The following is a 12,992-nucleotide window of genomic DNA, read 5'->3' on the forward strand; positions in this document are numbered from 1 at the left end:
TTCCTAATATATATATTTTAAACAGACAGGCCAATTTATGAAGAAAAAAACTATGCAATAATATTAGTGAAAAGCTAATTCCGCAGCACTCTACAATTTAACAGTTTAAAGAAAAGAGTTATCACTGACCAAAACACTTATTTCTCTGGCATATATGTCCCAATAAGCATTCATTGTCTTGACGGCATTCAATATCATCTACAAAAGGAATGAAGAGGCAATTAGTATACTTAAAAAAATTAAAGCTCTTACAAAACGAAACTAAATTTTTCTCTGAAAAAAGTCACTAACACAAATTTAACTATTTAATAGAGATATTCATGCTACAGCATCATTTTAATACATAATAATTAATTATTTAATACACAATCACAATCTATATGCAATGAACTTCAATGCATAAGAATGCAACTGAATTTAAATCAAAATAGATTTTACTGACCTTCACAACGCTTGTTGATGCATACTTTTCCAGGTAAACAATCAGCATTGCTTTCACACAATCCTTCAACTATGAATAGAATCATGTTTAGTTTTAATAACAGTGAATAATGAGCAAATAGTAATGAGTATTTCATAATCATTTAAGTACTAAATGATGCCATTCAAAGCTTACTTTTTCTGCATTCAATGATGGAGTTCCCTGTATATCCTGGAGGACAAGAACACTCAGCTCGGTGAGCGGTTGCGGCACAGATAGCTTTCAAACCACATGTATTACTGAACATACACAATTTCTGGCACTGTCTACTGATACAGACCTCATCACTCAAGCAACCACCATCAGATCTGCATCCCACTATAAATATAATAATAAACTTTTAACATGAACTGCTAAATTTCAAAAAGAGCATAACAACATCAGATTATTGAAGTTAAATAAGGTGAAGATATGAAGCTATTGAACTTAAAAAATTTATAAGGAAAAGTATCAGAATAATTGTTGTTGTCATAGATCATTAAAGCACTGAGGGTGCGATTGTTCTTGTTCTCTAGTGGCGCTATCTATGGTTAAGAATTCGACTTCTGCCACACCCATATTTCACACTCGTTTATAGGGCAGACCCATTCATTTATCCACACATCATAATTTTGAACTAAATCAGAAAACGATCAATCTCCAATACAGTACCCCCAGAGGTATAATTTGTTATGGAAACAGGGAGAGCTTTGTGATCCGACAGATTTAAAATGCACCAGTCACCATTTACTACATGGGGTGTATTCGGCTGGATGGATTTGAACTCTCGTTCCATGAACATAAAATCAGAATAATTTTGAAAGACAAGTAAAAAAAAACAAAAAAAAACAGATAGTCAAAAAAGACAGTTAGGCACAAAAAACAATCAAAAAAGTATCTTTAGTTACAATCAGTCTAAAGTTAATATTAGTTGCAATTTCTATGAACGATAATTTTAAGAAAAATCACACATATTTACCTAAGCATCGATAATTCTGGCAAATCTTTCCATTTCCACAATCTGAATCAATAATACATTCCACTCTCGAGCATTCTACCCTTGGATCACCAGTGTGTTCAGGTAGACACGAGCACAAAGGTCTATGGTTGACAGGCTGGCATTGAGCCTTTGTACCACAAGCTGTAGGACTAGCGCAAGGATTCAAGCACTGGTTGTTAATACAGGCTTCAGTAAGTGGACATTCAGCATCCCTTCTGCATCCAGAAACACACTGTCCATACTCACAGATGAAACCAGTGGGGCAACTCTTGTCATTGGTGCAGAAAACACTGCAGCGCCTCTCCACACACTTCTCGTTGTCAAGGCACTCGTTGTCACTGCTGCAGGTGACGCGGCAAATGGTGTCCTCACAGTACCGCCCAAGACCACATCTGTCATCAGCTTCACATCTTTGAATTTCTCGATCACATTTGGTAAACGCATCCCCGCTGAGCCCTGATGGGCAAGTACAGTGTATGGAATGGTTGATGACATCGCAGTTTGCATTAGTACCACAGGCAGTTGGACTGTCACAAGGATCTGGAAAATTGCAGTTATTTTAGATCACGTAGATTAGCATATAATTATTATCAGTCGTTTTTAAGCCATAGTATTGTCTATTTACCTATGCATTGGTTGTTTATACAGGCTTCGTGGAATGCACAATCAGTGTCAGCACGGCAACCCACTAAAATCAAACAATATTTTAATGAACAACACAGATTATATTGAAAATAGCTTAATTATGTAAGCATTTAACAAAAATTAAGTATTCAGATATTGAAATAATCATTCAAATTTAAATTTACTCTTTATAAGTATTTAACTGAAATTTTTTAAAATTGTAAATAAATATCTCAGGCAAATTCATCAATTTAAATTTAAAAAACTGTTTTTGTGGGTAATCTTTGTATACATATAAATATAACACAGTTAAAGTGAATATTATTAATCAAAGGTATTAGAATGGTCACATAAATATGCTTGCTTTAAAACTAGATACAATTATCTGTAGTAGAACCACTTGCCAATAGTGAGGTATTTATCAGCGCAAGCACAAAATTTTAAGAACTTTTCCCAAAAAAGTATATATTTGTGTTAAATAGTGAAAATCATTATAAAGCAGAAAATGAATTTTGAGAAACTAGTTACCTCTGCAGAAGTTTTGTTCACATATCTCTCCTGAGTAACAATCCCTGTCTCTCAAACACTGCACATGGCAACGATTGTCAATACACTTTTCATTCACAGCACAGTCACGGACACTACTGCAAGGCACTGAAATTGATACAGATTAATGTAAAAAAGTTATTTCACTGATATTAAAGCTTAGCTTACAGCTTTAATCGTTTCGTGTAATTTTGATGATATTCTCTAAGAGTGATGCAGAATTTCAATGATATTCTTTACTTACTTCTGCACTGTCCATTATGGCAGGTAAGTCCAGGAGGACATGGTTCATTGATGCAGACAATTTGAGGCCTTATACACCCAACATTAGCATTCGGCCTTCCAACAAATCCTTCTCTGCAGCTGCACACAGAACGGTGGTCACTGACTCGACACTCAGCATTAGGACCGCATGTCGCACTTCCCTCGCATGGATCTGAAAGTTATTATTTTTTTATATTTCACCTTTAATCATAATGCATTCATTTAATACTGCAGAGTGCCAATTATCTGGATCAAAGTCGAACCAGGTAAGGAAAAATCTGGATAACCTCATAACTTTTTTTAAAATCGGCTATAACAATGTTCTTTACACCTTTTCCAGGTTTATGATTGGCAATTGTAGTATAGTTATGTAGGCAATTGTGTCCATTACAGCACACTAAAAGATGGCATGTTTGAAGTATGAATTTTTTTTATTTTATTTTAAACAAAATGTGTTTCAAAACTGAGAGAGAGCATTTCAATTTCAACCACTTCTTTCTAATTTCTGGAAAAAGAAGAAATATGCTCCCTTACTAAAAACATCCCATCAGTTCCTACCCACATTTAAAACTAGAGAACAAATGAAAGATTATTTTCAAGATCACCAAGGAACAAAGGAAATCCCTTCAGATATTCTGAAAAAAAGAAGCATTTCAGAGAAAAAAATTTTGTTTGAAAAAGTCCTCGACCACGGTCCTCGACCTGGTAAATCGGCATTCTACTGAAGTTACAATCAAAACACAGTTCTATTCATTTCATATACACTCAAATTTGTTAAATCATTGTAAATTTTAATTAGGATTTTGTACATTAAAAAACATTGTTAAACATACCTCTGCACTGGTTGCTGACACATGCAAGATGGTCCGGACATTGATCATTAGATCTACATCCAACTGAAAATGCATTTAAAACAATACATTAGAAAAAAAATAAAGATGGAGGAATGATAGTAGTAGAATTTTTTTAATATAATAAAAAATTCTTAACTAAATGAAAATATAGTAAATGTTAAACAAATAGTAGAAAGAATATTCTTTTTCTTACCTTGGCAATGATTTCTAATGCAAATTTCTCCATTTTGACAATCTGGATCTCTTCGGCAAAGTACTAATGTAATAAAATACAGAAAATTAATATTCGTAGTCCACTTGTTCACTTTGTTGGTTACTGATACTTGAGATTATAAATAAAATAAAAAGGAATTTATAATTTACCTAAGCAATGGTTGTTAACGCATTTTTCTCCAGTGCTACAATCAGGATCCTTGGTGCACTCCACTGTGAATAAGGAAAATATTTAGAATGATTTCTGAAAAATAATCTATCAATAAGATTGTAATTTGTGATACATACCTCTGCATTTACCATCCAAACAATAATGATTAAGTGGGCAATCTGATTCTGATACACATGATGGTAATACTGAAATTTAAAAGTAGATGTAAGGTTCAGTGCATTACAAAATACTTATTTCAACAAAATAAGAAACACAATGTACAAAGTTTAATAGTTTTATTTCTTAGAAATCAGGACAGGAACATGAGAAAAAAATGAAGTGTCAAAAAATATTTACAGATCATAACGGAAATAAATGAAAAGATATCAAAAATTGACTGACATATATATTTTTCCCTGCAATGCTCACTTGCTAATTAGACATAGTCTTTCATTGTATTAAACTTTGAAATCCATACGTTAGTAAACAACTCTTAAAATAACGTATCAATACTTTTGTTTTTCATAAATCATTTATATAGGGTCTTAGTTTTTGTAGTGGCAAGAATTATTATTTATAAAAAATATTAAAAAGAAAGAATTTTCCTTATTTGATTACCTAAATAAGACAATAAAATTTTAGAATAAATGAAAATTATTATTATTCTAACAACCAATTAAAAAAATAACAAAAATATGTAAATTATTTAACACTAGACAGTTAAACGTTTTTAATTGAAAGTTTATGAATTGAATAACTCATTAAAGTGTAAAATTGATTTTAGTTTAATTATTTAAGGTCAAATTTGGAAAACAAAAATAATTGATAAGAATGAGAAAAAAACTTACTTCGTTGGCAAGCAATGTTTGGATTCCCGGTGAATCCAGGTGCACAAGAGCACTGTTGTCTATGTTGTTGTATTTTGCATAATGTATTTGTTCCACAAGCAGTTGAACTTTCGCATGGATCTAGAAAATTTTAAAAACAAAGTATTAGGATTTATAACTTTATAATTTAGTAATGTACATAAAAATAAATAGGGAATAATAATTACGATTTTTAACGTATTTTGAATTTAGATTGTAGTCCTGTAGCAGGAATGGTACTTTAGAAATACAAAATCAGAGAAGCTAAGTGATTATTTTATTTAATGCAAGGGGCCTGGCTCACAACAATGAGGTGTCTACATGATCATGGATAGTTTAAGAAGAAGAAGGATTTGGCATTAATGAGGGTTTTTATAACTTTCGGGACAATAAATTTAAATATTAATAATTCTTAGTGACGTGGAATTGATCACTTTTCCATGACACTGAAGACCACATCATCACATTTATTTAGATAATTACATCAATATTATTACTTTCTCTGTGGGAAAGATTTGATTTAATTCCGCATTAGAAATAAGCTCTATTTATTTATTAGATTTAAAATATCATTTAGCATTACACAGTTTTTTTTATTATTGTTAGATATAAATTTTTCTAACTTGAATTCAATAGCTAGTAATAAATTATAAAATATATAATTAGTTCAGTTATTACGATTAAAATCACATTAAAGAAATATTAATAAAAGTAAACAAAAAACCATGTCATATTAAATTTTAAATTTATACTTTTAGTTGATACAGTTTCACAATGCTAAGAAATTTAATAGCTTTTTAAACAAATATGAGAAATCTAGAGAATATAAAATATATTAATACTCACTAGTGCAAATATTCAATATGCAAGCTTCCAAGGAAGAACAGTCATTGTCAATTCTACAACCAACTGAAAAAAAACATATTTAAATATAAAAAATGCAGTAAGACTTTAAAATGAATGAAATTAAAAAAGCTTTTTTTGTGTGTGTGCTTTTGAATCTAATATCAAATAAGATATTCATATTTGGGAGATAAAAAGTAATGTTACACTAAGTTTCATACATTAAACTTTTTAAGGACATACTTTAGACATTATCAATTACTTACATAAATACGCAATAATGCAGATGTTTAATTTATTTGTATCTATTATTAGTAATAGTGAAAATTATTATTACCTATGCATTTATTAGCTGCACAGATTTCCCGAGATAGACACTCTGGATCTTCTCTGCAACCCAAAACGCATTGTCCTTGATGGCAAAGTTCACGAGAGGCACAATCATCATCAGATCGACAGCGTACTGAAAGAATTAGAATAAAATTTAATTATGGAATTAAAAATAAATAGGAAAATATTCGCTTACAGTACTGGAAAAAATATTATGATTTTTTACAGAATTCAAAAAATAGGAAGCAGTCTAACAGTTTCTAACAATTGGTTACATAAAAAAAAGAAAATAGTTGGTGAAACTTTTCTATGATTATTTTAATTTTAGAAACATTTAATATTTTATTATTACTGTTAAATTCGTATGATGACGTTAATTTTAATATTTGTGGCCACTTTTACTTCAATTTCAATTAAGTAAAAAGAGAAAATAAAATGGTAGGGAAAAATACTTAAAATAATTGCAGAGAACATGGCTAGCAGCATATAGATTTTTTTCTTACTATTACTTATTTTAAACAATAGTAAGAAACTTTCAAAAACTCAAAAAATATCATCGTTAATGAATAAAAAGCAAACAGTTGGTATAAATATCTGTAATACACTGTAAAAAATATTAAGACAATGAGTCGTTAGCAACAATGGTCTTAAATTTTAGAAATTATGCCACTTGTCTAAAAGTTTGTAATTTTTATAGACCAATATGACAATATATTTTCTGATATGTTTGCAATATGTCATAAAAAAGAAGAAAAAAAAAGAGACTTACGTTTGCATCTTTTGTTGACGCACATGTAACCAGATGTACATTCAAAATCAGTTGAACAATCAACAGTAACTGAAATATAATGTTTCCAGATTATTGAAATTACACTGAAAGCATTGTACTATAATTTAATGTTCACTCAACTAATTTTCATAATGTTACATAAAACTATTAAAAAAACAAACAATTGAACTAAAGACTATGAAAATTGAGAAAAGCAGTTAAAATTATTATACATTAATAATACTTTAATACTCAATGAACAGTTATGCATTTATACAAATATTTCTTATAAGAATTTATTAGTAAATAAGAGCACATATTATAAACATTATGCATATTTTTAAGTTAAACACAATAATTATGAGAGTATAATAAAAATACCTCTTGTGCATCCTCGAAGAGAATCTTTAGGATTTCCAGAAAATCCAGGCAAACAATAGCATGCAGCTCTATGATTTTCAACACGGCATAAGGCATTCACTCCACACACGTTAGGTGCTTGACATGGATCTGCATAAACAAAAATTTTTAGTTTTCAGCAAAAGATAGCTCTTGAGATCACATTGAATGTTCTCTCCCCCTTACATTGAAAAAGAAGTTGTATTTAAAATACAGTCTTAGATATTATGTGATAGAGGTTTCTTCATAGTTACTTCATAAAACAGTTACTTCATAAAAGTTACTTCATAAAACAGTTACTTCCTACACAGTTACTTCATACACAGTTACTTCATACACAGTTACTTCATAAAACAGTTACTTCATAAAACAGATACTTCATAAAACAGTTACTTCATACACAGTTACCTCATAAAACAGTTACTTCATACACAGTTACTTCATAAAACAGCTACTGCATAAAACACTTTTACAAATGACTAAGACCAATTAGGTGTATGAAATGGGCATAAAGCAACAGAACAAAAGCTTAGTTTTCGGCAAAAGGTAGATAGACTACATTCAATGTTTTTTTCTTACATTGAAAAAGATATATTTACGATATTTTTTGAGACAGTTTTAGTTATAATGTGGTTTCTGGCTTGAAAACGGTTACTTTACGAAGCACTTGCACAAATGAGACTAACAATAAATTTACAAAAAGAGCCAAAGTTTCAAACTTATTTTATTTTCAAATGAATTCAAGAAATTGTCCGTATGCAGGCCACTGCATTTTACATAATTTTCACAAGCATTTACAAGAGTTTAGTTTTAGTTATATATCAGTTATTATTTTAAAAAATCATTTAAAACAAATAAGTATAGAATCCAGTATTACCAATGCGGTAAGAAAATAGGAAAAAACAAATTTATTATAAACGAAACTCAAATATAACACTCATTTCATTCAATGAGCAAGAGAGCGGTATATTTTGAACACATAAAACGTTATATTTTGAGTTGAAAATAATTTAGTATTTTTCAAGAATTTTTAATTATCATTATTTTATTTTTTAAAACATAATGCAATTTAGAGAAACAGAGAAAATAGACCAAATTGAACAAATTGTCTCTATGGTAATATACTTTAAAAACAGAAGATAGCATTAAAAATTTAAAATAAAATTTAAATGTGGTACTGTGGATAATTTTTTAGTAAGATCTTCATCTATACAAAGGGACAATAATTTAAATGTAGTATTATGTCTAATTATTTAGTAACAGATGTGATATTGACTTCAACCATAACAAAGGGACAGTAATTTAAATGTAGTACTATGGATAATTATTTAGTAACAGATGTGACAATGACTTCATCCATACTAAGGCACAATAATTTAAATATAGTACTAGGGATAATTGTTTAGTAACAATAAAAATACTTACTTTTGCACATTGGTGGTATAGTAGTGCGATCACAGTAGGCAGTAAATGGACAATCACTGTCTCCTTGTGGGCATTCATTTTCACCTCGGCCTATTACAAAGCAAACATTTCAGATATAAAATACAAGTTCAGGCATAAAATACTTATTTTAAGTTTTAAGGAAAAATTAAACTGTTGTATTTTGTATTCATAATAAAATAAAGAAATATTAGACGTCGATAATAAATGAGATAACTGATGACCAAAATTGAAAACAGGATTGAACCAATAAAGGGAACTCTAGAGTGCTTAGGGAAAAGATTTTCCTAGACAAGACCACCGCTTATTAATATTGTGAAAAATGTGGCATTAACACAAAAAAAAACAAAGGATTTATTAAACCTTTCTTAGTTGCCAAACAATAGAGAACGGGTTTGAAAATATTTCTAATAAACAGAGCAGTTCTTCCTTCTAAGTAAACTGCAGATAAATAAAGATTATTAGAACTAGCTCAGCCTAAATTTTCAGTTAATAGCTTTTATGTTAGTTGAAAGCATTCATCTACAGATTTTTGAAATAAAAATAAATAGGATTGAAACAGTTTATTATCAGTGGATGTAATGAATAAATTTAATAAGATAGCTCAGGACAACAAACATACAATTATAAAAAAATAATTAGAGTAAAAATATTTATTATTAATAAAGTAAAAAGAACTATCTCGCAAAATAATAGTTCCGTTTAACAGATTAGAATAGTTGTTCTCTACTTCATGTAATTTATTTATCACTAAACTTCCAATAATTATTATTTAAAGTAATTTGCATTTAATAAAATACTTTGAATATTATGAAAACAAACAAATTATTCTTACATCCAGGATCCAGATATGGATTTCCAATATTTCGTTCTGGTCCACAGAAGCATTCGTATCCGCCAAATTTATTTTTACATAGGGCAGTATGGTGGCAAGGTCTGCTGGCACAGTAATCGGTCGGTCGGCAGCCAGCAAGCGGATCTCCGTCGTAGCCTTCATAACATCTGCAGATCGGAGCGTGATTTCTTGCCTCACAGAAGGCATTGGAGCCACATATATTTTGCAGTTTGCATGGATCTAAATAAAATGAAAGTTTCAAACAGTCGAAAAAAAAAGCGTTTAAAGAATATCTTTTTTAAAAAAAATTTATAATCAGCTCTTACCGACACATTCATATTTTTCACACACTTCTGAATTTGGGCAATCTTCGTTGCGCAAACATTCAACTAAAAATTAATTTCGTTTTTAACAAAAATGCATAATGAACAAGAAATAAATACAATGTTTGTGAATTTTTTGTTTTGTTTCACAAGTGAAATTTGCAAATTGTTACCTGGTTCACAGCCTCTATCAACTGGATCTCCGATATAGCCTTCCTCACATCGGCAAACGGCTGAGTGACCTCTTGAAACACAATATGCATGAGGAGCACAGAGTGCCAAATCACAAGGATCTGTAAGTTAAAAGACTCATGGCTACATATACACTCATATGAATATCTCAAAAAATTTAGAAGCAATTATTTACAAGTTAATTACACTCAAGAACAAATTTTCTATTGAATGAGTATTTTTTTAAGCTGATCTTATATATTCTCAAGCTGTTGATTTCAAATCAGCAATTGATTTCTCTCTCCAATCTACAGTTTTTTTTTCTTTTTTTAAATTGACATTTTTAATATATTTTTGGGGGCTCTTCTCTATTATTAAATGTTTCTTCATGTGCTTCTGAACAAATCATAATAAGGAAGCGCCACTAGCTGCGTGCGACATTTCCGAGCATGAGTTCCTTTGCAATTTTAATCCTGATGATGTGCCCTAATTTCCCTAGAAGTTTGTCGCAAAATTTACACGACTCCCTCTTGTATATAACGTTTTTAAACTTGGACATTTCAACAAAAAATGAACTAAAAATGCCACCTTAAAAAAAATCCATACCTTTAGGAGCAAAACTAATTTCAAATCCCTTCACCCGAATTAGGCAAGATCAAGCATTTGTATAAATGCAACAAAAAATTTGTTTCCTAGTGTTATAATTGAAATTACAAGTAGACTTCAGTTTAAATGAAATTGAAAAATATTATTTCAGGAAAAGTTCTTAACTTATAGAAAGAGAGAGTTTTTTTTCTTCATCATAAATTTTCAGCAAAAATATCGCAGTCTTTTTTAAGCTAACTTTTACTTTAACAGCGGAAAAAATAAAGAAATTTTTTCCTTAAACTGTTGCTAAGGTAATAAAAGTACTTTTTTTAAACCAAAACTAATCTAGTATTCTTAGCTAATTTTGTTTACATTTAAAGCTACTTAAAAAACTAATTTTCTGAAAAAAGCATGTCCATTAAAGATTTAAGTAATGAATAATGCTGTAAATCAAAATAGTGCATAACTTAACGAAAAGTTTCGACTTTGTTAATAGAGAATAAGTTAAACAAAACTTCATATCCAAATTTATAAAGCTTATTACTTACCAACACAATCATTGTAACCTTTGACACTTGCTCGGCAAACATGATTGTCAGTGCATTCATTGTCACGGTTGCATCGATGATCTGCAAAAATAGATATTTTTAGAACAAAAAGTATAATTTTTTTTTCAAACGAAGAGAAAAAATTAATTATAAAAACATATAATTTCAACACATTTTTGGTTTATTTACCTGTAATGCATTTTCCAGCATTGCACACTTGATATTCAGGACAATCACTTTCTGATAAGCATATAGCTGAAAAATGAAATTATATTTTAGATGAGATATTTTAATAGTTCAGATTATGCTAAAAGAAAATAATACAGCATTTTCATATTTTATTAATAAAAACTATTAAATAACAAAGCAGTTAATGAAATCAAGTACTTACAAATGCAACGACCCAATTCACAACGTTCTTTTGTTCCACAATCTCGATCTCTATTGCATGGAACTGTAAGGAAAACACATCAAAACAAATTAAAATTATAAAACATGATAACAGAATATGATAAGATACTAAGCCAATAGACTCTTATTTTACCCCTTAATGCATTTGCCCGAGTCTGAGACAGGCGAAAGTTACTGGCAAATTTGCACATGCGTGAGTCTCACGCTGGCAATCTTGTATCGCGTGTTATTTTATTTTTAATGCCTGTCTGAGATCTGTTCTAGTAAAAATGGATAGGCTAGATTATAATTAAATTTATTTACCATAGATGAAACTATTATGCAGCATTTTTCTTGCGTAAACCACGGGGTGTATTTTGATGATTAGTTACTTGATATATTAATTTAATTCATTGATTATTAATTAATACATTGATTTAATTTAATATTTTGAAATTCAAAATAAATCTGTAATCAAATTGCTTAAACTTTATTTGTACCACAATTTTGTTTAGAACTTTTATATTGACCCCCGTTCCCTAGACACTGCCTACAACTGAAATTGTAAAAAATATCTTATACTATACCAACATGTTCTTCTTTTACCAGTTTTTTCAAAAACAAAACTTGTGTTTTAAGAGGTTAAGCATACTACTATCATTTTTAGTTTTATCCAGTACTTTAAGGTAATTTTCACTTATTTTTAGGGAAAAGAAATAATTAATAACAATTATTAGAGAACAATTATTATATTAAAAATTTATATAATTTCTAGCAATTAACTTAGTTATTTACCAGTGAAAAAAATTTAAGAGCACAAATAAACACTATAACTAGAAACTTCATCAAACTATGCATAACACATTGAATCTTAATTATCAAAAATTATAAATGTTTAAAAAGTTGTAAAAAGCATAATCAAAAGCTATAAGTGATTTAAACAGGTATTTACAGAATAAAACAAAAATCTAATAAAGTTAATCACAAATGATCTTTTTTTAAAAATTTTTATACAGTTAAAACTTTTAAAACCCTTTTGATATTATTTTAAGTTTAACACTACTAATTCAATTTCTCTTTATATAAGTAGGTACTAAAACATCATAAATTCAAACTGAGAACACACTTACCATTGCAAACTCCTTTTTGACATAATTCTCCAGCAGGGCAGTTAATATCAGTGTCACAAGGAATGATTTCTGTAAAAGTTACAACAGTATTATAAAATTATTAATGTCGTTATTATAGAATTAGCATTTTAAAATTATTATTTCAGTTAACATAAAATTAGTTATCGTAACTAACAAGATGTCAGCAATTTAATATTTTTGTTATTAGTTATAGTTAAATAAAGAACTACAATCCAGTGAACGAA

General features: G+C 29.2%; 1 protein-coding gene across 2 annotated transcripts in view; it reads right to left on the reverse strand.

Moving 5' to 3' along the window:
• Positions 1-12,992, reverse strand: part of LOC107454206 (uncharacterized) — a 173,750-nt gene that overhangs the window by 23,810 nt on the left and 136,948 nt on the right. For both annotated transcript variants that reach the window (XM_087149893.1, XM_087149894.1), the window contains 24 exons: positions 12,748-12,816; positions 11,619-11,681; positions 11,417-11,482; positions 11,228-11,308; positions 10,094-10,213; positions 9,924-9,986; positions 9,598-9,837; positions 8,745-8,834; positions 7,302-7,430; positions 6,921-6,989; positions 6,159-6,284; positions 5,825-5,887; positions 4,961-5,080; positions 4,250-4,318; positions 4,112-4,174; positions 3,942-4,004; positions 3,728-3,790; positions 2,875-3,066; positions 2,613-2,738; positions 2,086-2,148; positions 1,440-2,000; positions 617-799; positions 443-511; positions 130-198 (listed from right to left, as the gene is read on the reverse strand). In XM_087149893.1, coding sequence (XP_087006019.1) covers positions 130-198; positions 443-511; positions 617-799; positions 1,440-2,000; positions 2,086-2,148; positions 2,613-2,738; positions 2,875-3,066; positions 3,728-3,790; positions 3,942-4,004; positions 4,112-4,174; positions 4,250-4,318; positions 4,961-5,080; positions 5,825-5,887; positions 6,159-6,284; positions 6,921-6,989; positions 7,302-7,430; positions 8,745-8,834; positions 9,598-9,837; positions 9,924-9,986; positions 10,094-10,213; positions 11,228-11,308; positions 11,417-11,482; positions 11,619-11,681; positions 12,748-12,816 — 2,820 coding nt within the window. The remainder of the gene's footprint in view (positions 1-129; positions 199-442; positions 512-616; positions 800-1,439; positions 2,001-2,085; positions 2,149-2,612; positions 2,739-2,874; positions 3,067-3,727; positions 3,791-3,941; positions 4,005-4,111; positions 4,175-4,249; positions 4,319-4,960; positions 5,081-5,824; positions 5,888-6,158; positions 6,285-6,920; positions 6,990-7,301; positions 7,431-8,744; positions 8,835-9,597; positions 9,838-9,923; positions 9,987-10,093; positions 10,214-11,227; positions 11,309-11,416; positions 11,483-11,618; positions 11,682-12,747; positions 12,817-12,992) is intronic.

The sequence above is a fragment of the Parasteatoda tepidariorum genome, chromosome 8 (assembly GCF_982258835.1).
Source record: "Parasteatoda tepidariorum strain Cologne lab strain chromosome 8, Ptep-v5.0, whole genome shotgun sequence".
NCBI classification, from domain to species: domain Eukaryota; kingdom Metazoa; phylum Arthropoda; class Arachnida; order Araneae; family Theridiidae; genus Parasteatoda; species Parasteatoda tepidariorum.